This window comes from Maniola hyperantus, chromosome 7 (genome assembly GCF_902806685.2).
Source record: "Maniola hyperantus chromosome 7, iAphHyp1.2, whole genome shotgun sequence".
Lineage (NCBI taxonomy): Eukaryota > Metazoa > Arthropoda > Insecta > Lepidoptera > Nymphalidae > Maniola > Maniola hyperantus.
This window is the reverse complement of record NC_048542.1, coordinates 5,886,204-5,911,993: the sequence shown is the minus strand read 5'-3', so window position 1 is coordinate 5,911,993 and position 25,790 is coordinate 5,886,204. Positions and strand designations below refer to the sequence as shown.

General features: G+C 38.2%; 1 protein-coding gene across 2 annotated transcripts in view; it reads left to right on the top strand.

Moving 5' to 3' along the window:
• The window catches only part of Dpp10 (Dipeptidyl peptidase 10), a 124,099-nt gene that overhangs the window by 47,476 nt on the left and 50,833 nt on the right, over positions 1-25,790 (top strand). The window contains exon 3 of one of the 2 annotated variants that reach the window (XM_069499878.1): positions 9,097-9,307. In XM_069499878.1, the coding sequence (XP_069355979.1) occupies positions 9,097-9,307 (211 nt within the window). Of the gene's footprint in view, positions 1-9,093; positions 9,308-25,790 lie in introns of both variants that reach the window. The other variant, XM_034970206.2, reaches the window with a different exon arrangement.

The following is a 25,790-nucleotide window of genomic DNA, read 5'->3' as shown; positions in this document are numbered from 1 at the left end:
TACTCTCGAGCGTCGTTCGAAGATATTAACGTGAAACTACATAGTGTAGTAGTTTATATAGTTTATGTAGTTTCACGTTAGACTCGTTACTAACAAAAAAGCTGACTTCCAAAACCACTAAAAAGTAAAAAATATTTTTTGTTTCTAGACGTGTACGTACCTACCTATGTTGAAGTCTGGCGAGCTTCCGCTTTGATTTCTAGTTTCTTTAATTTTGCTCGCCCGACATTATCACAACACACACAATACTCGTGTACAAACAAAAATTTTTTTTTAATTACTTTGGAAAAAATAATTTTTGTTATGGTTTTGGAAGTCGGTGTTTTAATATTTTTTTATTCAAAACTTTTAAGTGTAACTTCATAGTACATCTAGGAAGAATTTTCATTCGTATAATAATTTTTATCTGAGGAATGAATTTGAGGTGCAAGGCAGTATTTGCACGGTAATATTATGTATACCTAGTATTTGTCTAGGGAAACGAAACGTTATTCGTAATTTTAAGTTCATCTGTCTATGGAAAAATCAGACCAGGTTAGCCAATACGGACTTAATCAGGATTTATTTGGGGTTATTCTAAAGCTAAAGCTGATGAAACTTGTTTACAAAACGATAAATCTGTCGATAGCATAGAGTGCCGGGACAGGCCGGAAATAGTCAATATATCATGGCGTTACAAAGCCTCGCTGAATACGTTGTAAATCCATTACGCTAAAAAAGTATTGAGGTACATCTATTACCTATTTATAATAAAACTAACTGCATGAATTTTGTACATTAATTAATAAACGTAGTTAGATTTTTTAAAGAATATTTGTCATGTTAATTAGGACTTATATATTCCCCTTTCCCTACAACTAAGTTTGTGCGATATAATATGTATATGTAGATAAGGTACGATAATAGTACAACGGGGGGTTTGAACCGCCAACCTTTCGGAGTTCAATCCGCTGGGTTAACGCTATTGAGGCTTTTGGAGGAAGTTATCAATATAGAGCCCAAAACAGATTTGTTTAATTTTTGTCTGTCTGTCAGGTAGTTCGCACATCACCTTACGGAACTACTGATGAACGGATATGGTGGTTTGAATAGAAACTTGGTTATGGAAATACTTAGCTAAGTTGCCAAAGTGAGTAGGTGTGGTTCCTACTCACTTTGGCAACCTAGCGTTATAAATATTATAATTTATGCAGAAGTTTCTTTTCGCAGGCGTTCATCGCATTATGAAAGTTTCGTTGGGGGAAGTGTTCGTAATTATATTTTTTTCACATAATTTTCAACTTTAGTAGGTACTCTGTCATTTTTTAGGACCTTGAAAAGAAATTTCAAGGCTTTACATGAAAATGCACTTGTATTTATCATATTGAAATTTGTTACGAAGATATATTGTTGTTGTTTCATAAAAAGATTTTTTAAACTCCTGGATACTGAACGTAAAAGTTACATGAACGCTAACGAAGTTCCCAGTACAATTTAATCAGAGGCATTGTAACACGTAGCCTGTGTGTACAATATGACTGGAATATTATTTCAGAAGTCGTGTCAGAACATGGTTATCAGAATACGACGCCCTCGGAGACCATTTCGACGGAAAATTCATCTATTACCCAACATTACAGATGTTTCCACCGTTAGGATCTGACTCGATGAAGCTTATAACAGAATCATATTTGTGACACACGACCCGAAGTGACGTGATGTAACGCGAAATGCGCAGAGTCAATAAAAAAAAAAAACCAAATTCAAAAATATTATTTTATGTAGGACAACTTACGGCTCTTTTTGATAAATTGTAAAACTTATTTCACACTTCGGGATATAAATTATATTATAGTCCGGTCAATAGGACTGTAGGCGATAAAATAAAACACTGGGTTATTCGATACGTGAGACTCGAGAAACTAACTGACTGTTGCCACGATCGCGTGCATTGGCTGACTGCGGCGATGCGCCTATTATAAAATTAATGTGGTCAAAGTCCGCGCGTTCTCGAATCTTCTTTCGTTTATTTAGAAAAATAAAAAAGGAATGACAATAAGGTAATTGCGTCGCCTACAATATCTGCCCCCTTAGTGCTAACTAGTTAGTACTACATACTTTCATGAGGGGACAATAAGGCGACGCGCGTCACCGGCCGACGCAGCGACCCGGTGCGCGTGCGCACATCAACTATACGGACTCGTCCATCCGCGCCCGCGTGGGTCGCACTCACTACGCCGTGCCTCCAGCTGCTACGTTCGAGATTTGGTTCGACTAAGATTACGTAGTCCCCTACCTGTAACGACCTACCCTCCTGGGTCCATTTTTGACGGGGCAGGAGGGTCGGCAGGTATTCACGAACCCAGCGACTCCAAAACATATCCGCCAGGCGTTGTGCTATTCGCCAGCGCTTTCTTAGGCACAGGTCCTTATCATCGTACTTACCGAAAGTAGGTCCATTGGATGATGTGCCTATTAAGAAATGGTTTGGCGTTAAAGCCTCAGGATAGTTAGGATCGGTCGATACGTGAGTTATCGGCCGACTGTTCACCAGCGCCTCCACCTCCGCCAACAAGGTAACGAGCGTGTCCGGGTGCGGTGCACGATGTTTTAGGACTACCTTTAGGGCTGTTTTTACCGTGCGGATCATTCGCTCCCAGGCCCCGCCCATCTCTGGGGCCCCGGGAGGTATGAACCTCCATTCTACTCCTCTGACAGCTCCGTCTTCGTGCAAAACGCTGGTGTTCAGCTCCTCTAGACTGCGTTTAAGTTCAGCATCTGCTGCTCGTAGATTCGAACCATTATCTGAGTAAAGGACCAGTGGCAATCCTCGGCGAGCTGCCATCCTCCTGAGCCCAAGGATCGTGGAATCAGCCGTGAGATCCTCGGTTAATTCAATATGAATCGCTCGAACAGTAAGGCAAGTAAAGAGCATACCATACCGCTTAAGTCTTCTGCGACCGACTGTGACTTCGAGAGGGCCAAAAAAATCAACTCCAGAATAACTGAAAGGTCGTCTATTGTGCTGCAGTCTTGCACCTGGTAATTCGGCCATGCGTTGCGGCTGAGGGGTTGCACGTCGGTACCGACAGAACAAGCAACGCGAGCTTATCGTGCGAACAGTAGGTCTGAGCTTTAAAATCCAGTACTGTTGTCGCAACTGATTTACGACGAGCTCGTTAGCGCCATGCAACGCCTTCTTGTGGTGATATTCGACTAAGAGACGGGAGATGCGATGTTGGCCATCCAAAATGGCGGGTCTCATAGTAGCTCGCTCTACACCACTAACCTTGTCGATTCGGCCACCAACACGTAAAATGCCATCGTCCACATAGGGTGACAACTGCAACAAACGGCTATTATTCGCCAGCGGCTTACCTTGTTTTAAGCAGGCCAGCTCAGCTCCAAATGAGTCAGATTGACATTTTTTTATTAGTAGTTCTTCTGCCTCCTTCATTAGAGAAACATCAAGCTTCACATCTTTACGCTGGCATTTTCTAATGAAGAACAAAACCCTTGCGGTGGCGCGTACGAGAGTGATCCAACTCGAGATGTTGTTTTCATTAGGCAAAAATAACTCCGAGCGGTCACTACTTACCGCGTGTACAGACCTCTCTTCACACTTAACCTCCTCCGCCAGTTTGGTGAACTTGCGATCCTTGGGCCAATCCTCTTCAGGACGACGTAAGAAAGAAGGACCTTGAAACCAAGCATCAGAATACGTAAGCGGTGGAGAGTCTTCCCTCGTAGCTAAATCAGCCGTGTTAAGTTTAGTCGGTACGTACCGCCACTCGCACGATTTAGTTATATCGTCGATCTCGCCCAAACGATGAGCGACGTAAGGTTTATAGTTGCGTGGATCACTGCGGATCCATTGCAGTACAGTGCTGGAGTCCGACCAGAAGTAACGTTTAGTAGGCCTCGTGTCTTTGTGCTCGGCTTCAATAGTTCTCGCTAAGCGCGCCCCTAAAAGCGCTCCCTGAAGTTCGAGCCTAGGTATAGACACAGGCCGCAGCGGACTAACCCTGCTCTTACTAGCAACAAAACATACAAGAACGTGTCCGTCCGAACGTTTAAATCGCCAGTATATTACAGCCGCGAACGATTTGGTAGAAGCGTCACAAAAAATATGCATTTGTCGCTCTAAAATCTCATTATCGTTACCTGATGGCTCATTCGGTGCATAGCAGTCTGTCCACGCGCCCGCGTCACTGTAGCAGCGCGGAATGCGGAGCGCATCGAGGCGCTTCAAGTCATTCAGCCAGCTCACCCATGCGGTATGCTCGTCGGGTTGGATGCGGCAATTCCAATCGACGCCACTTCGGTGTACATTTTGAAAAATAATCTTACCTTTTATTATAAATGGAGATAAGAAACCATGCAAGTCATACACAGACATAATAATACTAAGCATTTTTGCTTTAGTAGGCGGTTCGATTCCGTCTAAAACATTCTTAGGTACTCGATCTAAAGAAATTTTAAACCCAAACGAATCATCGCTCGGATACCACATCAAACCGAGTGTGCGCTCCATGGTATTATTAGATCCGTGTTTGAACTCGATTGCAGTCGGCGCGAGCGCCTCGGGAGGTATCGTCTGTAGCACTTGTTTACTATTACTCGACCAGCGCGTTATTTCGAACCCACCCTGCTTATGAATCATCGTGATGTCTCGCACTAATTCTATAGCCTGACTTTCGCTGGCGCATGAATGTAAACAATCATCCATGTAGTGATTGTTAACTATGACGTCGACTGCTTCGGGATACAAGTCTTGATATTTTAGCGCATTTTTATTTTTAATATACTGCGCTATGAAAGGTGAACAGGTGGCGCCAAAAATCAGACTTTCCATGGTACAAACTTTAATTGGTGCATTTACATTTTCTTGCCATAAAAATCTTAAAAGATTTTGATCTTCGCGCCTAATTTTTATTTGTAGGAACATTTCTTTTATGTCTCCTATCAATACAAATGCATGTTCGCGAAATCTTAACATGATGCCGAGTAACGAATTATAAAGGTCTGGGCCAGTTAACAGGAGGTCATTTAGGCATACACCTTTCACCTTTCCAGCACAATCGAATACTAACCTGAGTTTACCGGGCTTATTGGGGTTTTGAACCCCAAAATGTGAGAGATACCATACGTGACTAGCCGAAAGTTCTTCATCATCTAGTTCTCGAGCATAGCCGCTAGTGAAGAGTTTCTTCATCTCTCGCCGGTACCTATCAGCATACGCACTGTCCGCTTGGCATTTTTTTATTATGCCGCGCAAGCGAGATCGTGCGTATTCATAACTATCGGGCATAGTAAACGTTTCCTTGCAAAAGGGTAAACCTACCTCCCATCGTTGACCTAAATATCGAGCTGTAGAATCCAATATTTCTACGGCTCTTAAGTGTGCCTTATTCTCTCGGCGTAAGGTCGAAATTCCTATGGAGTCAAATTCGAACGATTGCTTTATTAACTCGTTCAATTCATCGATGTCGCTGCTTACCTTTGTGTCGACGCTGTCGAGGAAAAAGGTGTGACCACTTACCGGCGAGTGAGTGCGACCGAAGCAACCGTGAATAGACCAACCTAGGCGACATTTGGTGGCATAAGGCTCATTTTTACCACCATGTAATATTTCTAGTGGGGCTAAAAGATAATAATTGTCCTCCCCTATTAATAATCTAGGAATAACACATTCTTTACATACAAATTGTCTTATATCTAACAAATGTTTACATTTTAGTTCATTAACAATAGATAAATTTTGCATAGGTAACTTAAGCTTATTTATTTGCCTAAACATAACGTTATAATATTTAGTATCATTACAGTTTGAGATTTTTACATTAATTTTAGGACAGTTGTCTTGATACACTTCTAGACCGAAAGCATCCACTAATTTTATAGGTTCAGACTTACAGCTATTTAAACCTAGCTCTTTTGCAAGTTCTGCGTCCATCATTGAGACTGCCGCTCCATCATCGAGCAAGGCATACGCACTCACAATTTTACCACTAGCACCACACAAATTGACTTTGACTACCTTTAACATCACGTCACACTTTGGCGCGGAGGCGTGAGACCTTGCGGCCTCGTGCTGAAACTCGGAGTCCTCCCGCGTCTCGCTGACGAGGGCCACGGCGGCGCTCGAGCTGTGGCTCGAAGTCGGCGTCTCGTCTTGCTCGAGCGCCTGCCGTGGCTCAGCTGCAGGTGCTGGCGTTTGGCTCTTTGGCTTTTTGAAGTGCAACAGCTCACTGTGTGGCAGCCCACAACTATCTATACTGCAAAGAGGAGCAGGGCACGCGCTACGCTCGTGCTTCTCGCTTAGCAAGCACCCAAAACAATAGTTGTTGTCTTTTACGAATCGCCATCTTTCTTTGCGCAAAGCTCTTTTAAAGATTCTGCAATCTGGCAGTGAATGTATTCCTTTCTTGCAAAATTTACATTTGTTATCTGAGTTAGAAGATAAAAGTATCGCGCGAGATTTTCCTTCAAACTTTTTGTCTGATGTAGTGGATTCGAATTTCTTATGAGTGATACCCACCACGGATATCATTTCTGCTTCTTGTTGTAAAAACCTCGCTAACAACTGTAATTTCGATGCGCCCTTGTTTAACCTGGGGAAAGCGTAGTCCGCCCATCTCGAATAAATGACGCTAGGTAGCTTTGCGACAACCGCAGCGGCCAGCTCTGGGCTTCTTAAATAGTCATCCTTGTTTAGGGCTTGTAGTATGGATACACAATTATTAATTTTAGTAGAAAATGTTATTAAGTCATTTTGATAGTTGTTTGATAAAGGCGCTAGCTTTTTAATTTTATATGTTAAGTTTTCTATAATGATGTCAGATTGCCCAAACCTCAGTTCCAGCGTTTTCATGATATCTTCTGGAGACGTGTTCCCGATGAGCAGGTCAGTAACCGCTTCCTTGGCGTCGCCCTTCAACGCCCGGCGTAATCTCCATAGGTTCTCTGAGGCTGTAAACTGACACACACGAGTAGATTCTTCGAAGGCACTTTTAAAATGCAGCCATTCGATGCAATCACCGCTGAACGTTGGCAGGTCCCTGGGAGTCGCCAATCTAGTTAGTAGTCGGTCTTCTTTAGAGGAGGGCGAAGCAACCATTATGTCCTTAAGAGCCTGGGCCACTTTAAGGAGGCTGTCGACCGGCATTGAAGAGGCGAGTAACTGGCCATCTGCTGCCAGCTGTGCCGTCTGTGCTGCCGTCGCTGCTGCCGCCAGTTCCGCCTGAGGAACCTGTGACGGCTGTGCCTGGCTGTGCTCCAACCACTCTTCCACATGGGAGCGACCGCTTCGACTGGAGCCGCTGCGCGCTTTTACGTCCGCTTCGTCGATGGCGGCTATGTCCGCCTCCAGTTTCCTGTTTATTAGGTCCAGTTCGATTCGAGCCCTGGCCTGAGCAGCTTCCAGCTCCAGCTGCTTTCTTCGGGCCGTTGAAGACCGTCTGGTCGATGTGGACATATTACAAGGAGAAACACTGCGCGGCGTAATGTTGCTTTTAGCGCGACGTGGCAGAAAATTCTCGTCTTTTTCGTACGCGAGCATTTGTTGAGAAACGGTCTCAAGTCTGTTACGTAACTTTTCCCGGTCTTTAATAGATATCGGTGGTGTACTAAACATCGCTGATAATAATTAGATTTGGCTCGGAAGGATCAGATTCGAATGTAGGCGATAAAATAAAACACTGGGTTATTCGATACGTGAGACTCGAGAAACTAACTGACTGTTGCCACGATCGCGTGCATTGGCTGACTGCGGCGATGCGCCTATTATAAAATTAATGTGGTCAAAGTCCGCGCGTTCTCGAATCTTCTTTCGTTTATTTAGAAAAATAAAAAAGGAATGACAATAAGGTAATTGCGTCGCCTACAAGGACTGGCGTTCCCACCATTCGTACCAATTTTTACTCATTGGTACGAATTTTGGAAACGCCAATATTGACCGGACTACGATATAATTTATATCCCGTAGTTTGAAATAAGCTTTAGACTACCACCGTTCTTCGGAAAATACCTAGATTGAGCAAGAGTCGGCAAGAAACTTTCTTATGACCAATGAGTATTTACAGTAATCGCACTGAGATGAGGTGATAATAATCTTTGTGTTGATATCAGAAAAATTTCGTTTATAGGTAATCAGATTCGTCTTATTAAGTATGATTAGAACTAATCTGAGTTCCCGCCTAATATCGTCCTGAAATGTTAGGCTGCTATGTAACACGCATTTCCCCGTAGAGTTGTTAGCTCTAACTGGCTGAATATATTAGAATAATATAGTTTGCTTCCTGACATTTGAATATTTGCACCACAAAATTATCAATTAATTATAAGTTATTTATATTTTTTTTACTAAGTTACATCTCGGTGTGACAGCAATCCTACACGTCCGCCTGTATCATATTCGTGTATTTTACGGTTCCTCAGTTTTATAAGATACTTTGCATCTCGTTTATAGGCAAACTCGCAGGAAGCACCTAAAACCAATTTATTTTGTGACGGGTTTTAGCTTCTCGTAAATCAGACCTTAGCTGACAAGCAATTTTAAAACTAGCTGTTAATAATATAGTAATAAAGTAGGTAACAGCTAAAAGAAAATTCCATATTAATCTACACTAGAAATACTCGTTCGCCTATTCCTATATTATAAAAAAAGTAATTCATAGTAGCGTAGATTTATATAGAACACACATTTTTTCACACTTGGTTACGATTTCTATATGTTATTGTGACGATGCATAAGGCTAGGGACGAATCTAGTGAAATACCGCGAGCAGAATAAAGGCGCTCAGAATTTTTATTTGATACTAAATAATGTCCGCGACTTTTAATATGCGTGGATTTAGGTTTTTGGAAAATACCGTAAGAACTCTTTGTTTTTCCGTGGTAAAAAGTAACCTTTGCTCGTCCCTGGGATCTAAGACACCTCTGTACCTTCCAAATAGCAACTTGGAACATTTTAATATGTCATATTGTAGAAGAAATCCGTGTGCAGATTTTGGCTAGACCAGGGACAGATCTAGTCGAATCCCTCCAAGATGTTGGTAAAATATCCTAGATTCTACAAAAAAAGAAAAGGTCTAACCAATTTCCTTGTTTCAGAAGCTGGTGGTAGGGAGTCCAAACCAACGCAACTGGAGGGGTATCCTCATCGCTCTGCTTGTGATAGTCGCCGTGTTGGCCTTGATTGTGACGTCAGTGGTGCTACTTACTCCGCCTGATGAAGGCCCGAGGGTAAAAGGGAGGAGGCTTAAGATACAGGACCTGCTCACTGAAGAATTAGTGCCTGCTCGATGGAATGGAACGTGGATATCTGGTAAGTAGATAGGCTTGTACTTTTATCCTACTGCACCGGAAGGAGAATAATGAGTTATGGGCAAAATCTGCTTCGCCCCAGAATCATCAACGCCAGCGGCCGAGGCGACGTTGGCGCGATGAATTAGATAACTTTACAGTTACGTGGCCTGAAGAGGCACGAAATAGGAAATTGTGGAAGGATCGGAGGGAGGTCTTTGCCCAGACATGGGACAGCACAGGCTGATTTAGATTAGATTAGATTAGCTACGGATAAAGGATAGTAAAATTTCGACAACTCTATGTAAAATGGACCAAGTTAGTTCATCATAATATCTCTCTCATTTGTTTGAATTAGTGAACATCGACACGGGAGTCATGAATTTACACTGAATTTAATAACGACCTTATTTTGTAGACAAAGTTAAAAAGTTTGTCTGCCCAGCGCTATAACAGTAGTCTCTTGCGACAAAATATATTATACTGGCGTGAAGTTTGCTACCTAGTTCGAGTAATTTAATGAAAATATTTCAAAAATAAAGATATAAAACAGACTTATAGGTACAAGATGTAAGGTACGTACCACGATTAATACGAAAATTGGAATTGTCGATATTTTGTACATCGATGATTTTGACCCAGTTGCATGAGTTGTGGGTCACGACACGACGGTATTGCGGTGCTGTGAGAGGTGAAGTTCGAGCTGTCACGGGCAGTATCGCGATACCTGCTTTCTTTTTCTTTTCGCTCGAACCTCGTGCTGTCAGGTAAACTACACGTCAACAACGTCATCCTTAACTTTGAATATCGTACGACGATAAATAAATCTACTGGATTCCACACACTTGTTAGCTTAAAGCCTATGAGATAGAATATAAGTAGAGAATGATATTTTTTAGAAACGGTATCTAGTACGAAAAATCAGATTTTTATGTAAGGTTTTACGAACTAATTTATTTCACTGTGTTACCGTTATAGTTCGACATTTACGAACATTATGTTCCAGTTATGGTCCATGTGCCAGTTATGGATGGTAAGTACCTATTATGCACATTTTATTACAGTTACAAGAAATAAAATACATGTGCAAATCTAACGTGAAACATGTAGCTGCGTTATGTAAATGCACGAAACATACGTCGGTGTCTTGAAAAGCACTATAAAATGTTTTCTATCTCGCACCCACAGGGGAGAATTTAAAATGTAGATAAGTATGTGCTACAAATGCAACTTTATGTAGAACTCGAACATTATGTAGGTACGTACATTATATTATATGCGAATGGGTAATTTTTATTGGACAAAATTTTCAATACGTTGGTGATAACCCTGCTGTTATATTTGTCAGTGCAAACGAAGCTAGGGATTGAATTTTCAAAAATGCTTTCGTAGCGAATGTCTACCTTATAATACGCGTAACTATCTGCAAACCAAATATTTTCAGCCCTATCCGTCCAGTAGTTTGAGCTGTGCGTTGATAGATCAGTCAGCCAATCAGTCAGTCAGATTTTCCTTTTATATATTATATACTAGTTGATTCCCGCGACTTCGTCCGCGTGGATTTTTTTTTAAAAAGTCCCATGGGAACTCTTTGATTTTCCAGGATAAAATGTCCTATGTCCTTTCCCGGGATGCAAGCTATCCCTGTAACAAATTTCGTCAAAATCAGTTGAACGGATGGGGCGTGAAAGGCCAGCAGACAGACAGACAGACAAACGGACAGACGGACACACTTTTACATTTTTAATATTAGTAAGGATATATAGAGTCTAAGACAACTTTGGAATAAATATTCTCCATTTCGCTGTTCAGTGAGTGGAACAAAGAGTTGAATTATTCACATTAAGTAAACCTTTTCCCTAAAAACTAGAAGGCACCGCGTTAAGTTCTGAAAACCGCGAATTCAAGCAAGAAAAGCAGAATTATTCCGCGAAACTTGAAGAGTTGTTTTAACAAATGTTTGGCCCCTCTATTTATCCATGCTAATGCATTGTTGGCTTGTTTTTACCAAATATCAAAGTAAAATCGGTAATCTGGGATAAAATGCGTAAAAAACATGTAAAAAAGGACTTATCACGCGTTATTTTAACTTTATTTGTCAAATTTCATGTCATAAGTACGATTTTAGTCCTTATTTTAAACGTAACTTTTGACATGACAAATGACCCATAGAGAAAATGGCGAGTGAAAAGTCATTTTGTACGGACTATATCGTCTATCTGTGTGATTTGTTTAGCGACGTCAAGCTTATAGTATAAGTCAAGATGATAAGAGCTTTTTATTCAATTTAGAGCCGACTTTTCAATCGCCAAATAAATCTTTAACTGATGAATAAGTTTTACTTTTGACGGTTTCTTTTAGGAAATCTGCTGAATATATTTCTCGTTAGGTTAAACAGATTGAAAAACCCCTTAGAAGCCGTTTTTAGGGTTTCGTACCAAAATGTTAAAAATGGAACCTTTATCTAATACAGATTTTTATTTATGCATCATAGTTTTTGATTTATCGTGCAAGATGTCGAAAAAATAACTAGGTATAAAGTTACATAATTTTGCTATAAAATTATTCATAGTACTATGTTTGTTTCTACTTCAAAAAGCGAACCTTTTTAGTTGTGAACTTGTAAGTGTTTTCTGTCTTTGGAGCCTGTCTTTGCTTTATTGAATTAAAGGGTCTTTCTGCAAATATACGTTCTCAAGGCAAGGCCTTATCACTATACTTACATACTAAGAAATTCTTTTATGACACCAATGAGCTGTTTTTATTATTTTAGTAACTAGCTAATGCCCGCGACTTCATCCGCGTGGATGAAGTCGTGCCGCCCATGGGATTTTAAAAACCACGCGGTTTTTAATGGAAACTCTAGAACTTTCCGAGATGAAAAGTAGCCTTATGTCACTCTCCAGGTCTTTAATTAAACCCATGCAAAAAATCATGTTAATCCGTTGCTCCATTGCGACGTGATTAAAGGACAAACCAAAAACCAATAAATCAACAAACAAATACACGTTCGCATTTATAATATGGGTAGTGAGGTAGTGATTCACACCAATTTGTCTCATAATTTTATGGCACTCCAACAAAGTCATCTGGCATAATATAGGGAGTAATATAAATAAACTGAACAATATTACGTAGTAAGTAGATAGCAGCATTATCAAGTCCTACGTGACATTGTAAGCGAAGAGACCCCTTCATTCCAGATTGTTTTCTTTTATCTGGAACAACATTGATACGGCTCGTATCCTGCACGCAACAATAAAATCGTTTCAAAAGACTACATGGTAACAAACATAATGGCTGCGATTTTATCCAACTGAACAACTCATATCATAATAGTCACGGGACCAAAGTTAAGTTAGAGCTACCGTATTGGTAAAGAAAAAAGACAGTGGTGCAAAATAGATTGTATACGAATCCTTTTACCCTACACGAGTCAACTTTAAGGTCTAAAGGTAGTGCAATCCTTTTCACAATATTCACACGCCGTGTACCAGCTGGTCTTACATAAAGTATGCCACATTAAGGCTTTAATCAAATAAACCTTCAATCAGTTAAGTGGTTCTTTACGTCAATTAGCATAAGTGCTCTATCACCTGAGCCCCTGATCGTGTCCCACGGGTTATGTGACCAAGTGTTGGCAATTAAATCGTTCCCGCCAGGTATCTAGGTCACGTTATATCTAGCACTAGAATGCGTCTCATTACTGCCGCAGTTGGCAACTTTGACTTTTCAAATAACCTGCCTACATTGGGTGTGCAACTAAGGGAAATAAATTAATAAATATGTTAAGTATAAATTAATGAATAAACAAATATGTTTTTTTTTCTTATATTTAGTAGGACCATAATGCAAACACAGTAGTTTCGACGACCTCCCTGGCGCAGTAGTGAGCGCTTATTAAAGCGAGGTCCGTGCCCGGGGTTGTATTTCCCGGCAGGGGAAATTTTAAATTTTATAATTTCTAAATTTTCTCTGGTCTAGTCTAGTGGGAGGCCATGCCACTAAGTGATTTAACGTTCCGGTACGCAGCCGTGTAGAAACCAAAGGAGTATGGGTTTAATAAAAAAAAACTGCAACTCCCCTTCCAGTTAGCCCGCTTCCTTCTTAGACTGCATCATTACTTACCACGGTGAGATTACAGTCAAGAGTTAACTTGTATTTAAATATAAAAAATATATAAACATACAGAAGAAACAAAGATCACATGGCTTTTTATTGCATTTCAACCATCGGGAATAAGTTGTCTATAATAATTACATTTTCACGTGCCAGTTGAAATGCAATGCGATTCAGTATGAACCTCGATAATAATTAGAGGGTCCCTAATTATGCTTAACCGCTGCACTGCAATTGGCTGCACCCGATCTGGCATTCAGCCAATTTCACAAAATGGTTTTCCACTCGAGTTTTCTATGACACAACGGTATTTTAGGTGTGGTAACAAAATGGTATTTTTAAACATATAAGTAGAATTTAATTTATTTCGTGTCCATGTTAATACATATAACAAGTAAAATAAATTCTTCTTGGCTTGGGTGGTAGACTATGGCCAAAACCCTTCCCATTCTGAGAGGAGACCCATGCTCTGTAGTGAGCCGGTGATGGGTTGATCATGATGATGATGTTGAAATTCTTCTGAATATTATTTTCAAGCCCCTTAATTTTTGAGTTGAAAAATGACAAAAATTTGTTTATCAGCTGATGTTAGCTTGTGTTCATCAGTCATACAATTAAATGCTGCCAGGAAAAATACAATTCCTACAATATTACGTTTTCTATTCCTAGCCTTTTTCCTGAACTATCCTACACAATCATTTCTAATTTAATCGGGGATGCATAAAATTAATTCTTGGCTTATGTTCTCGTATAATATTTTTTAATAAAATTGTCGCGTCGTAATCGTCGTATTCACTCAAACATTTTTCTCTTTCCAGTTTTCTTAATTTGAATTAAATTTCGTTTTTCGTTCACTTTTTCAGATCATCACAATATTAATATAGGAAAATTTCATCAAATCTGATTCTCATAACATTATGAGATACCTAATGGAATAAAAGTTGGCTTTATTATTTCAACAAAAGCCCGAAAGACGTTTATCATATTATTTACTTACTACGGATTTATCAAACAAACTTTATAGATGACGCCACATTAATCACATTAAAATTTTCAAGTCCGCTTTGTTTTGTATCATTATCTTGATAAGCACAATTAATTATTATTAATTTTTGTTTGTCCCCTAATAGCTTTTTAATTTGCAGCTCATATTAAATTTTGAGTATTCGTAGCTGTGGTATATATAGCCTAGTGGTTAGGACGTCCGCCTTCTAATCGGTCGGGTCGATCCCGGGCATGCACCTCTAACTTTTCGGAGTTATGTGCGTTTTTAAGTTATTAAAATATCACTTGCTTTAACGGTGAAGGAAAACATCGTGAGGAAACCTGTATGCCTGAGAGTTCTCCATAATGTTCTCAAAGGTGTGTGAAGTCTGCCAATACGCACTTGGCCAGCGTGGTAGACTATGGCCAAAACCCTTCTCACTCTGAGAGGAGACCCGTGCTCTGTAGTGAGCCGGCGATGGGTTGATCATGATGAATAATTTTATTTTGAATCGTATTTTGAAACTAGATTTTGATATTATCTATGGCTGCTACGTCCGCGTGGACTACACAGATACCAAACTCCTTTACCCCCTTAAGGGGACTCAGTTCGGTGCTTTCTTCATACAAACGTAGGAGGGAAATTACAACAATATTCGATATTGTACGCACAAAACTAAGAATTATATCGATTTATCTCGTCATTATCTAGGTTTATTGATATATAAAACATTGAAAAATTAAATATTGATTTAAAAGTTACGTGGCTCAAAAGATTCCTATTTTAACACTAAATTAATGACAACTTTAGGCGTAAATAAATAAGATAAGATTAGGGATAAGAAAATTCTAAAACAATTTATCATTAGACGTAGTTTATTTATTCATTAGTTGAAATAACTCTACTTTGCAAACATAAATTCAGCAGTTTTTTCTCAAAAATACTTTTCCTAAACCCTTTTCGCGCGCTTGATTTCGGTGAAAATCATCGTGCCTCTCAACTTTCTCATACAATGTCAAGTAAAAAGCAAACATATTACCCACGTGCGCTGCCAATTTCTGTCGAGCGTCCTGCGTCACCTTAAGGGTTAAATTTTCAAAAATACTTTCTTAGCGGATGTCTATAGTAGGTAGGTACGTCATAATAGCTATCTGCATGCCAAATTTCAGCCCGATCCGTCCAGAAGTTTGAGCTGTGCATTGATAGATCAGTCAGCCAGCCATTCAGTCAGTCAGTCAGCTTTTCCTTTTATATATTTAGATATATTTAAAAGGAGAAATTGGTTGAATGACAACACATAACAAGTGGTAAAATTAAGACCCACCGAACGACAATCTAAAAGCTTGAGATTTTACATGTAGGATCTCTCTACAACGAGAGATACCAATAACATCTTTAAAATATATTAATCCACGCGAATGCAATCGCAGGAAAAGGTATTTTTATTTTTTCATTTATAAATGACACCCATGTCTTTGAGCCCGTGTAAGTTTGTTTCAAAGTTTTAATATTCAAATGAGCACCAAACTACGTTTGTATGACAAGTGCTGAAGAGCACGTTAGGGAACTTCCCAAAACAATAAAAGGAAATGACACTACTAGCGGCAGCGTATTGATGTTCAATAAAGAAGTAGGTAGGTATATTATACCTACTTATTTTTTGTTTGTAAACTACTAACCTAACATTTTATGAATAAAATATCTTGTTTTGTCGCAGATGTACGGAATGGGTTCGCGGTTCAACTTAGTTTTATTGCTTTGTACCTACATGTATGGCTCTGTTAGAGGACTTTATACAATCTCATGTTTTACTTTGAAAATATTATAAAGCAAAAGATTTGAGAATCTCCTTCATTTTTTCAATGCGGTTAAAATCAATCTAGCTTCAAATCAATCTATGAATCTTTAAATTTCGTCAAACTGATTGTGTTTTGTGTGAATGTGAAAGATACAGATTAATGTGAAAAATCAAAGAATTTTTTATATTTAATTTATAGATTAGCTCTTGGCTACAAACAGACCTGCTGGCAAGTGATGATGAAGGCTAAAATAGAGTGTGCTTGCCTAGAAGATGCGCATTCCTTCTTTACTAGAAGGTACCGATATAAAATAATAATAATAATAATAATCAAATCAAAAGATACTATAAAATATCGCTAAAGACAACAATGAACAAGAATTTCCGTACTCTATGGGAATACAAAATTAGTTCGCTGCGTTCCCTTTTAGCAAGAGCACATAATATTTGTATGAGGATTTAATTAATTAAATATCGCTTGCTTGAACGGCGAATGAAAACATCGTGACGAAACTGCATGCCTGAGAGTTATCCATAATGTTCTCAAAGGTGTGTAAAGTCTACTAATCCGCAGATGGCAAGCGTGGTAAACTATGGTCAAATCCTTCTCATTCTAAGAGGAGACCCGTGCTCTACAATGAGCCGGCGACGGGTTGATCATGATGATGATGACAGAATATTAGATTTTATTGTAGGTTTTATTACCTACGTGTCGATTATGAAGGTTTTCTAAATCTTCAAGCGGACCTCGGTGTGCGATGAAAAACACAAAATTGATACTTGTTCAGCAATATTCAAGTAATCTCTATATATAAAAATGAATCGCTAAATGAGTTGCTGATCGCAAATCTCGAGAACAGCTTGAACCGATTTCGCTAATTCTTTTTTTATTATATTCCTTGAAGTACGAGGATAGTTCTTACGGAGAGAAAAATTTAAAAAATTGCCTGAAAAATAATCGACTGTTAGGCGGTACGAAGTTCGCCGGAGCAGCTAGTATCTTGATAAAATGATGGCAATGAAGTGTGAATGAGGTACCTATACAAAAATCACTTCCCCTGAGGTTTTAAGGTTCTTGTAGGAAGTCAAAGAGCCACAGGTGTTCAAAATAGGCTCCCAGTTCAACTTAGTTTTATTGCTTTGAATATAGACGTGCAAGGACTTGAAGGATTTGAGATCCAAACTTTAGTTTTATGTGAGTCATAAATGTTCCAAAAGTAATATTAGATTTCACAACGTCTCTTCCATAGTGATTTTCTGTTCTACAAGTTTACTCATAAAAGTCTTACAGAACCTTACCTACATAAAAGAAACAAATAAACATTACTTACTTGAAAATATGAGCTATTTTTCGAGCCAAAAACAATGGTTTTTGTCTTTGTTTTTCCGGTCATCACAGAGAAACTACTATATTATTACTAAGTACTTTATTATTACTTACTAGTAGTCTTATTTTCTTGCAAACTAATTATTCTGAAAGGAGACCGGTGCTTAGTAGTGGGCCGATGATGGGTTTTAGTTAGTTTTTAATAAAATTGATAGCTAGTTGAACTATTAGTTAGTTTTCTATAAATATGAAAATTGGAATTTAGGTATTCTAGGTTCCGTGCCTTAAGGTGAGACTGAGTGAGTAGGTAAGTGAGGTCTTTTGCAGCGGGAAAATTTCAGATCTCATGAGAAACCAGAAACTATACGCGAACGAAGTCGCGGGCATCTGCTAGTGTTAATATAAATGCGAAACTGTTTGTTTGTTGTTTTGTCCTTCAATCTCGCCACAACGGAGCCGATTGACGTGATTTTTTGCATGGGTATAGTTAAAACCTTTAGTGACGTAAGCTACTTTTTATCCCGAATTACCTCAGAGTTCCCACTGTGTTTTTAAAAACCTAAATCGACGTGAATTGCGTCGCGGCATCTATGTCGTCGTGGGTAGCAGCTAGTACAATATGAAACGTGCCTCAAAAATAGTAAATTAGGCGCCAATTCAAAAGTACGATTTTAGTCCTTATTTTAAAGGTGAAGGTGAATCGTACTTTTGACATGATATTTGACAGGAGTTAAAATGGCGCGAGAGGAGTCATTTTTTATGGACTATATCGGAATATTTTATGACAAAATATTGTAAATAATTTCATTTCATTTGGTCTGCTGCGATTTCAATTAGTGCGGTCTAGACGCGGCTAATCTATGCGCGGCTGAATTGCGATGGCTCTCAAACTGGATTTAATTTAAAATTGTTATTTAACTCGAGTACAGTATGTACATGTATGTATGCATGTGTATTCTTTATTGCACCACATAACACAAATGGAAATGACAGGTTACAAAAAAGAAATCTTAAAAAGTAGATACCTACAAAAAGGCTGTAGTATTACCTACAAACAAAACAACTAAAATATGTCTGGTTAGGATTGTTAACTAGAATCAATCCTATGGCCGTGAAAGCCTACTTATAGTGGTTAATACGTCCGCTTCCGATTCGGGAGGGCGGGTGGTTCGATTCTAATTTCTAACTATTTAAGCTATGTGCATTTTAAGTAATTTAATATCACTTGCTTTAACGGTGAAAGGAAACATCGTGATAAAACCTGCATCAGACAGCCTTCATAGTGTTCTCAAAGGAAGTCTGCCAATCCGGACTTGATTTCTGAAAGGAGACTTGCGGGGTGATTCGCTCTGTGTCTAAAACTGAATGATAGCCACTGAGCTCATTTACATTGGTGGGGTTTACATGGCTGCTTCACTGAGTGACATTAAAATATTTTTTCGTAGAAAACCAGTAATGGATGGATTTGGAACAAATGTCAAATGTAAACTCAACATGTCGCTCAACTGTTCGCCTAATGGGGAAACGGCCTTACACAGGTAACACAAACAATGACCGTAAAGGGGTCGAGATGAATAATTAATTCCGTAAAAACAAATTCTGCGAGTTGGCATGCAAATTGCAAATAGGGTTAGGGTAAAATAGCTGAGCTAACTAAACATATTATTCTAAACCGCATTTGAGAGGCAAGGTGAAACCCGTATAGCGATTAACTAGCGAGCGAATACAACCCTTTACATAAAAATTAAACACATGCATAACGCTGTTGAAGTTGGTATAAAATAGAAGTGGTAAGAACTAAAATGCCTCAGTAGTCATTACTCACTTATCTGTTACAAAATAAATGTCTGTACAAACTGTTTTGTGCGTGGTAAAATGAGGAAATTTTTAACTGGAAACGCTATGAGTTACCTAGTTGGCAATTAAGTTATCTATGGTACGCGACAGGTCGAGATGGCAAGCGATTATGAGGCGAGGGGACGCCCCGCACACCCGCACGTCACCCACGTTCGCCCGCATCGGGTTAGGTTAGGTTTGATTCCTCGTTTGCCATCTCGAACTGTCGCGTACTCTCATTTTCATAGCTGGCATTCCTGTCACCTCTTTACAGAGTTGAAAAGGAACACCTTTAGAAAAAAATAACAAATTTAGATTTTCTTTTGAGAAAATGTTAGAGATCCGGTCCATTAAGGCTTGCGTCCTCAGCAAAATCAAAATAGACTGCATATATGTGGTCATGTTGTAGCCATTTTTACGCATCATTAGTCTGCTCACCGATAGAGAATGATGGAATACTTAGGTAAGCTTATCTACAGGTTCTGTAAGAATCATCGTCATTCTCAATGTGCGGAGTTTTCTTTATGCTAGGCTATGCATTGATTTCAGACTTATTTGGTTGATAATGTTATTAATAGACCAGTTTAGGAAATTATCTATTGCAAATTGTAATTGTTGTGAAAATTATTTAAATAACGAACTTCAAAAAGAACAGGTCCTCAATTTTTATTAATTTTGGTTTATCACTAACTTACCTTTTCAGGTCGCCCCGTCATTGTTGAAGATCGTGGCTGCCTGCCGATATGTTCTTCCAACGCTGCCGGTTTTACACCGCGTAATAAATTTAAAGAGATTCCTTCACCGTAGTCTATCCAGCATGGTCTCCTGCGATCTTTCCTGTGTACATGAACTTTTTATGTTACTCGAGTCTTTCCTGGCTATATGATCGAAGCCTGTCAATATTCCTAAAAGCACCTTGAAAATATAAAAAAATAATATCAGGAGACTACTGAGAAAAACCCATATTATTATTTTAAATGATGACTGAAGCCTGTACAAAAATTTTAAAACCCCAAACCAAGTCGCGAGCAAAGCTGGTACTCAATAATGAAGGAATTCCAAACTATTGGACTATTTAATTCATTCAGGTCCGTTGCTGTCTGAAAACGGTCTGAAAAGGAAAACTCGACGAAACTATTTCGGGCCATAAAAGCCTGACCCTGTTCACGCGCCGTTAACCCCTCCGTGAATTAAACATGTTTGTGTGAGCCTTAACTTTAAATCTCACCGCCACAAATAACCGCTCACCTACACAGTTGCCAATTGCGAATTAACGAGTTTTGATCAAAGTGATTTAGTACTAATTATAAATAGGTATTTAAGATTATATCGTGGTTTAAAGACATAATTTATAATGTAAGTACTGAGTACGTACCACGATAAATAGGATGTTTGTTTAATTAATAAATCGATATTTCGACCCAGTTACATGGATCGTGGTCACGACTCACGACTGACGACGGGAGTTGCCGTGGCGAGCCGTGGTGCAGTTGCAAGGCGTGAAGTCCGAGCTGTCACGGGTAGTATCGAACTACCCGCTTTCTCGTTCTTTAGATTTATTTGTTTAATTGTGAATATATTTATGTAAGTAAGGAAATATTTATGTAATAAAAATGTTAAAAACAAAAATTGAACATATTTTGTTTCTTAAGTATTTTTGAAGTTCTGAAGCTGCCTATCATATACCTAATATAATGTTATATCTAATAATGATTTGTGCCAATGATAAAAGAGTTATTATTACATGTTTGTTTCCTTTTGAGTAACTGCTGAGTTTCTTGCCAGCTACTTACCACCCACAGAATATTAAATAGTACTAACGTACCTAACCTTTATAATATACCTACTAGAGAAGATACTAAAGAAGTAGGCATGAAATAAAAATAACATTTTGTTTTTTGATAATAAATTCTAGGCGGCTTTTAAGGGGATTCGTAAAGAAAAAGAAATAAGTCTTGGCAGCTCTTTGCTATATTTTAATTCTAAGAAAAATTATACCAACTTACTTTAATTATGTTACGTAATAAAATATTATTTAAACTTATGTTACACTTACGTATGCTTTTCTTGGCCACATTCTTAAGAGACGTTCGTTATTCGCGGTTGTGACAAGCCTTTTACCCTTAACACTTAACACGTTATTAAGGCCACGACCCCTCTTAACTTTAAGTCCAATATTCATAAGAAAAGTACATACTAAGAAAGAAACCCCAACTCATGTTAAAACCATTTCCCCATCTCACAAAATATCAAAAAGCAATTCTCTCATTTATAACTGTTAACCGAATGACGTCGATAAATTGGATTTGTAGAAAAGTTTTCCATCGAAGGTTTTCAAGTAGTAAATTATGTCTACGACAGACGACGTGAAAGCATGGATAGAAAAATATTATTGGCGAGTTAGTATTTTTTTTATGAAGTAAAATCTAAGTTTGTTATCATTTTCTAAATATTAATATGAAATGCTCAAAAATATAACAAAGTTACTCTACCAGTTGGTAAAGTTTTACAAGAAGTCACATCTCTGGGTCATCGTGGCTAATCATTAAAATCGGCAACATGAAATAATAAAAACCGGCCAAGTGCGAGTCAGACTCGCGTACTGAGGGTTCCGTACTACAGTCGTATTTTATCGAAATTATGCACGATAAATCAAAAACTATTATGCCTAAAAATAAATAAAAATAATAAATATGTTTTAGAATGTACAAGTAAAGCCCTTTTATATGATACCCCACTTGGTAATCTTCCTTTGAAAGTTGAAAATAGCAATATTTGTTTATAAACACATTTAAATTTTTTACTTGTGATGTAACCACAAACTCACGGTTTTCAGATTTTTCCCCTCCTGTCTGCTATAAGACCTACCTTCCTGCCAAATTTCATGATTCTAGGTCAACGGTCAATTGGATGAGCGTATGAGTCACCCGATGCTAGTTTAATATACTTACTTTACATTGGCTGGTAAAAGATGTTCTCAGTGTTAGTCGAAGAGGCTTTTCTTATAAGTAAAACCTCCTTGACTTTGTCATGAGCATTACGAGTTATGTTTACTTGTTACATACAAAAGTCTACACAAAATATTTGCATGAGCCATACAAAGAAACTTTGTAGGTAGTTAAACTAGACGGTGTTATCTAGACTCAAATTCAAAACAGAAAATTTTCAGAATTAACAACAGTGGGGAAACTGTACCTACTACCTACCAAAATTTATGCCCCACATTAATGTCACAATTTGTCATAGAGTCAACCAAGATTTATGCAAGTGGCTATACTGCAGCTCTGGTATTACTTGCATCCACTGAAATAGACATATACCAACAAGTAGGTACGCTGGAAAAGAAGTTTACAAAATGACAGCTATTTTTGGTGCCAGTTTGAACTTTGAAACACCCCATCGGGCATACCGGAAACTAAAATGGACACTGTGTCAAATGGTTTTCATGTTGGCACTGTGTGGACAAATGTCTCATTAGTAACGTTTAGTTCCGAGTACACTCGCATAATGCTCAGTGCTGCTATATATCAGCGCCAAAATGGTGAAAATCAAGTTGATTCAAAAACAGATCGGCAACCTCAAGTCCAGCGTACTTGTATTGCTTAGTAGATGTCAGTGTTTGCATCATACTCACTGGTCATACTCGTAAAACGTAACGACTTGATCTTAACAGATGTGTTCAGTTGTTCACACATATTAAAGTGCCTTGGCGAATGTCCATGCGCTATTAAATAAGATTTAAAAATGTATTATTAGGCTACGATAAATAATATTCTATTCGTGTACCTACAATCTACATACTGTAATACAGTACAGTGAATACATCCTTTATTTTTGGAAACTTTCGTTTTGTAATTCCTTGATAGTTCTTTGGTGGTATGAAGTATGAACTATGAACGGAATACGCTGCGTGCTGAACGCTACATTGATAATAATAATAATTGGTATGACTTCAAGCAGTTTGTTTGTGCGTAGTGCGCACTGAAGAACCTGCTGCTCGATTGCGGTAGAATGACAACTCCAATGTCACGATCGCAATCACCTCTGATCGGTTGACGCTTGGCTACAATGCATTGTTGCAACAAGAATAGCACAAATTCAGCCAATCACAACAATTGAGATTGTATAATGATTGTTGCAGGTTTTACGAAATCGACCTACTGGCGTACTATACACCAGTAATGTTTGATTACCATAAAAACGGTTTAGTCAGAATTCGAAACTTAATACGATTTATGCAGTTTAAAAAAAAAAAAGATTTCGACGAATTGAGAACCTCCTCCTTTTTTTGAAGCCGGTTATAAAATTAAAGTGAGTGTCCTAAAATATCCATAAAAATTGCAAAAATTGGTTTGTAAAAGGTAAAAAACAATGTCGTTTATTAAAAAAAGAAAAATCTTTATGCACATTTAAAACAATAAACTTTTCTTGCATTCGCTTGTATTATTTTTATAGTAATTAAAAAGAACACCTAGTGAATGGTATCGATGTACTCAAGTTTTACGTTTGTACCTACATTGCATAGGTGCATAAACACAAAGAAACTCTAACTGGCTCGATGGGCCGTTCTTGGCCTTATGATATAAAATAATGTAAGTACATATTATATGTACCAGACCAGCCCCCCAATTGTGTAAGAATAACCATTTCATGGCTATCGCAATCGTCAAGAATTCTGCCCTTTGATTGGCTGTGAAAAAATGTAAACAGCGAATCAACCAATCAAAGGGCAGAATTTCTTGACAGCCATGAAATTGTTATTCTTACACAATTGGGGGGCAGATGTATACGATCTGCTTGCGTGCTCTCGCTATATAATATTAGTCGCATCTCCTATCACTAGTACGAGTATAATAATTATACGGAGGTTCAATTATTACCGCCGCTTACTCCGTACCTAGTACCTACTGTAACGACCTAAATACTGCTTGGAATATTCTTAACTTATCGTGTACACGGTAACATCTAAGAAACCTCAATGTGCCTGGTTTTCGTAGACTTGCTAAAAGATTAATTTGTGAATTGGTAGATCTAATGTTCTCTCAACATACCTAACGTAAAAGTTTTCAAGAGCTTTCGTAGGCTTCATAATCATTTATTTTTCTCTTTGTTGGAACACTAGCTAGTACATACTTATTACTAGTTAGTACATATGCCTATTAAGTGTTCACTCATTTACATTATCTATTGAATTTTGTGCGGGAGTTATTAACACAGCAAATACAATTTAATTTAATTTAATTTATTCTATATTAAATTAAAATTAATAAATCAATATAAATATAAATATTAATTTTAATTTGATATTAAAGGTTTTAATATTAAGGTTGTACTAGATGTCAATAGAGCTACAGTATATTTTTAAAATACCTATGATACACAGACAGACGAACAGACGGACTGGACGAAACGATAAGGGCTCCTTGTTTTACTACGGAACCCTATAAAGAACCTTTGCGACAGTTAATGGGAGGGTTGATAAGTATATTTTTGTGGTTATTTGATCGTCGAAAAATAAAATTATTAGAAATAGAAAGCCACCTTAATATTTATGTCAGAAAGGCAAAAACATTCTTATCGTGTTCACTTAATTTATCTTTATCGAATAACTTTTTGCAAAAACAGTTTTATTTCTGTGTTTCCTATCAAGTAAAAATGTCTTTATTTTTATGCCTTACAAAATGTCTCCTCATAGCAAGCGGACAATGAGTTTTTGCAATGATTAGACGGATAACTTTTTTTTGAGCAAAATCATCTTATTCTTTAGCTAGAGAAGTAACAATAGGTACGTGACTTATTTTTTAAAACTTCTGACTGTGTCTCTGAATAAACACATACTTATACCTGGAGTTAAAGTTTTTACAGAGTGTGTATTTCTATTGCCGCTATAATATAATAACAAATAATAAAACATAGAGCTGCTGCTATAACAATAACAAAAATCTTGAACGATAGTGCGGAACCCTTCGTGTGCGAATCCAACTAGCATTTGACCGATTTTTGTACAGAGTGTTCTATTGCCGCTATGATATAACAACAAATAATAAAAAGTTCAAAAAGACCGCAGTATAAATTAAAAAAAAAAGTACTTCTACGATGGAACGGAACCCTTCACGCACGATTCCGACTCGAATTTGACCGGTTTTTATTTGAAGGTTATAAAATGAGCAATAGCATGTTACCCTTGTATGAGCCAAACAATTATACCAGTTTCAAGCACAGACCGCCACTTATAGACGCCTAGTAGAGGGACACCTGCGATCGCCAAGTTTAGGCAGTTGCTTAGCATAAAAGTCGGCCCACGCCCATTCGGTACTCTCATTCCGCATATTGTCTTGATTACGTGACTTTTGAGTCCACTGATCACAACAAAGCATTCTCCCCTGTCCCCCACCAACATTTTACGATTATTTTTTCATGCAAAACCTTGTAGGTATAAT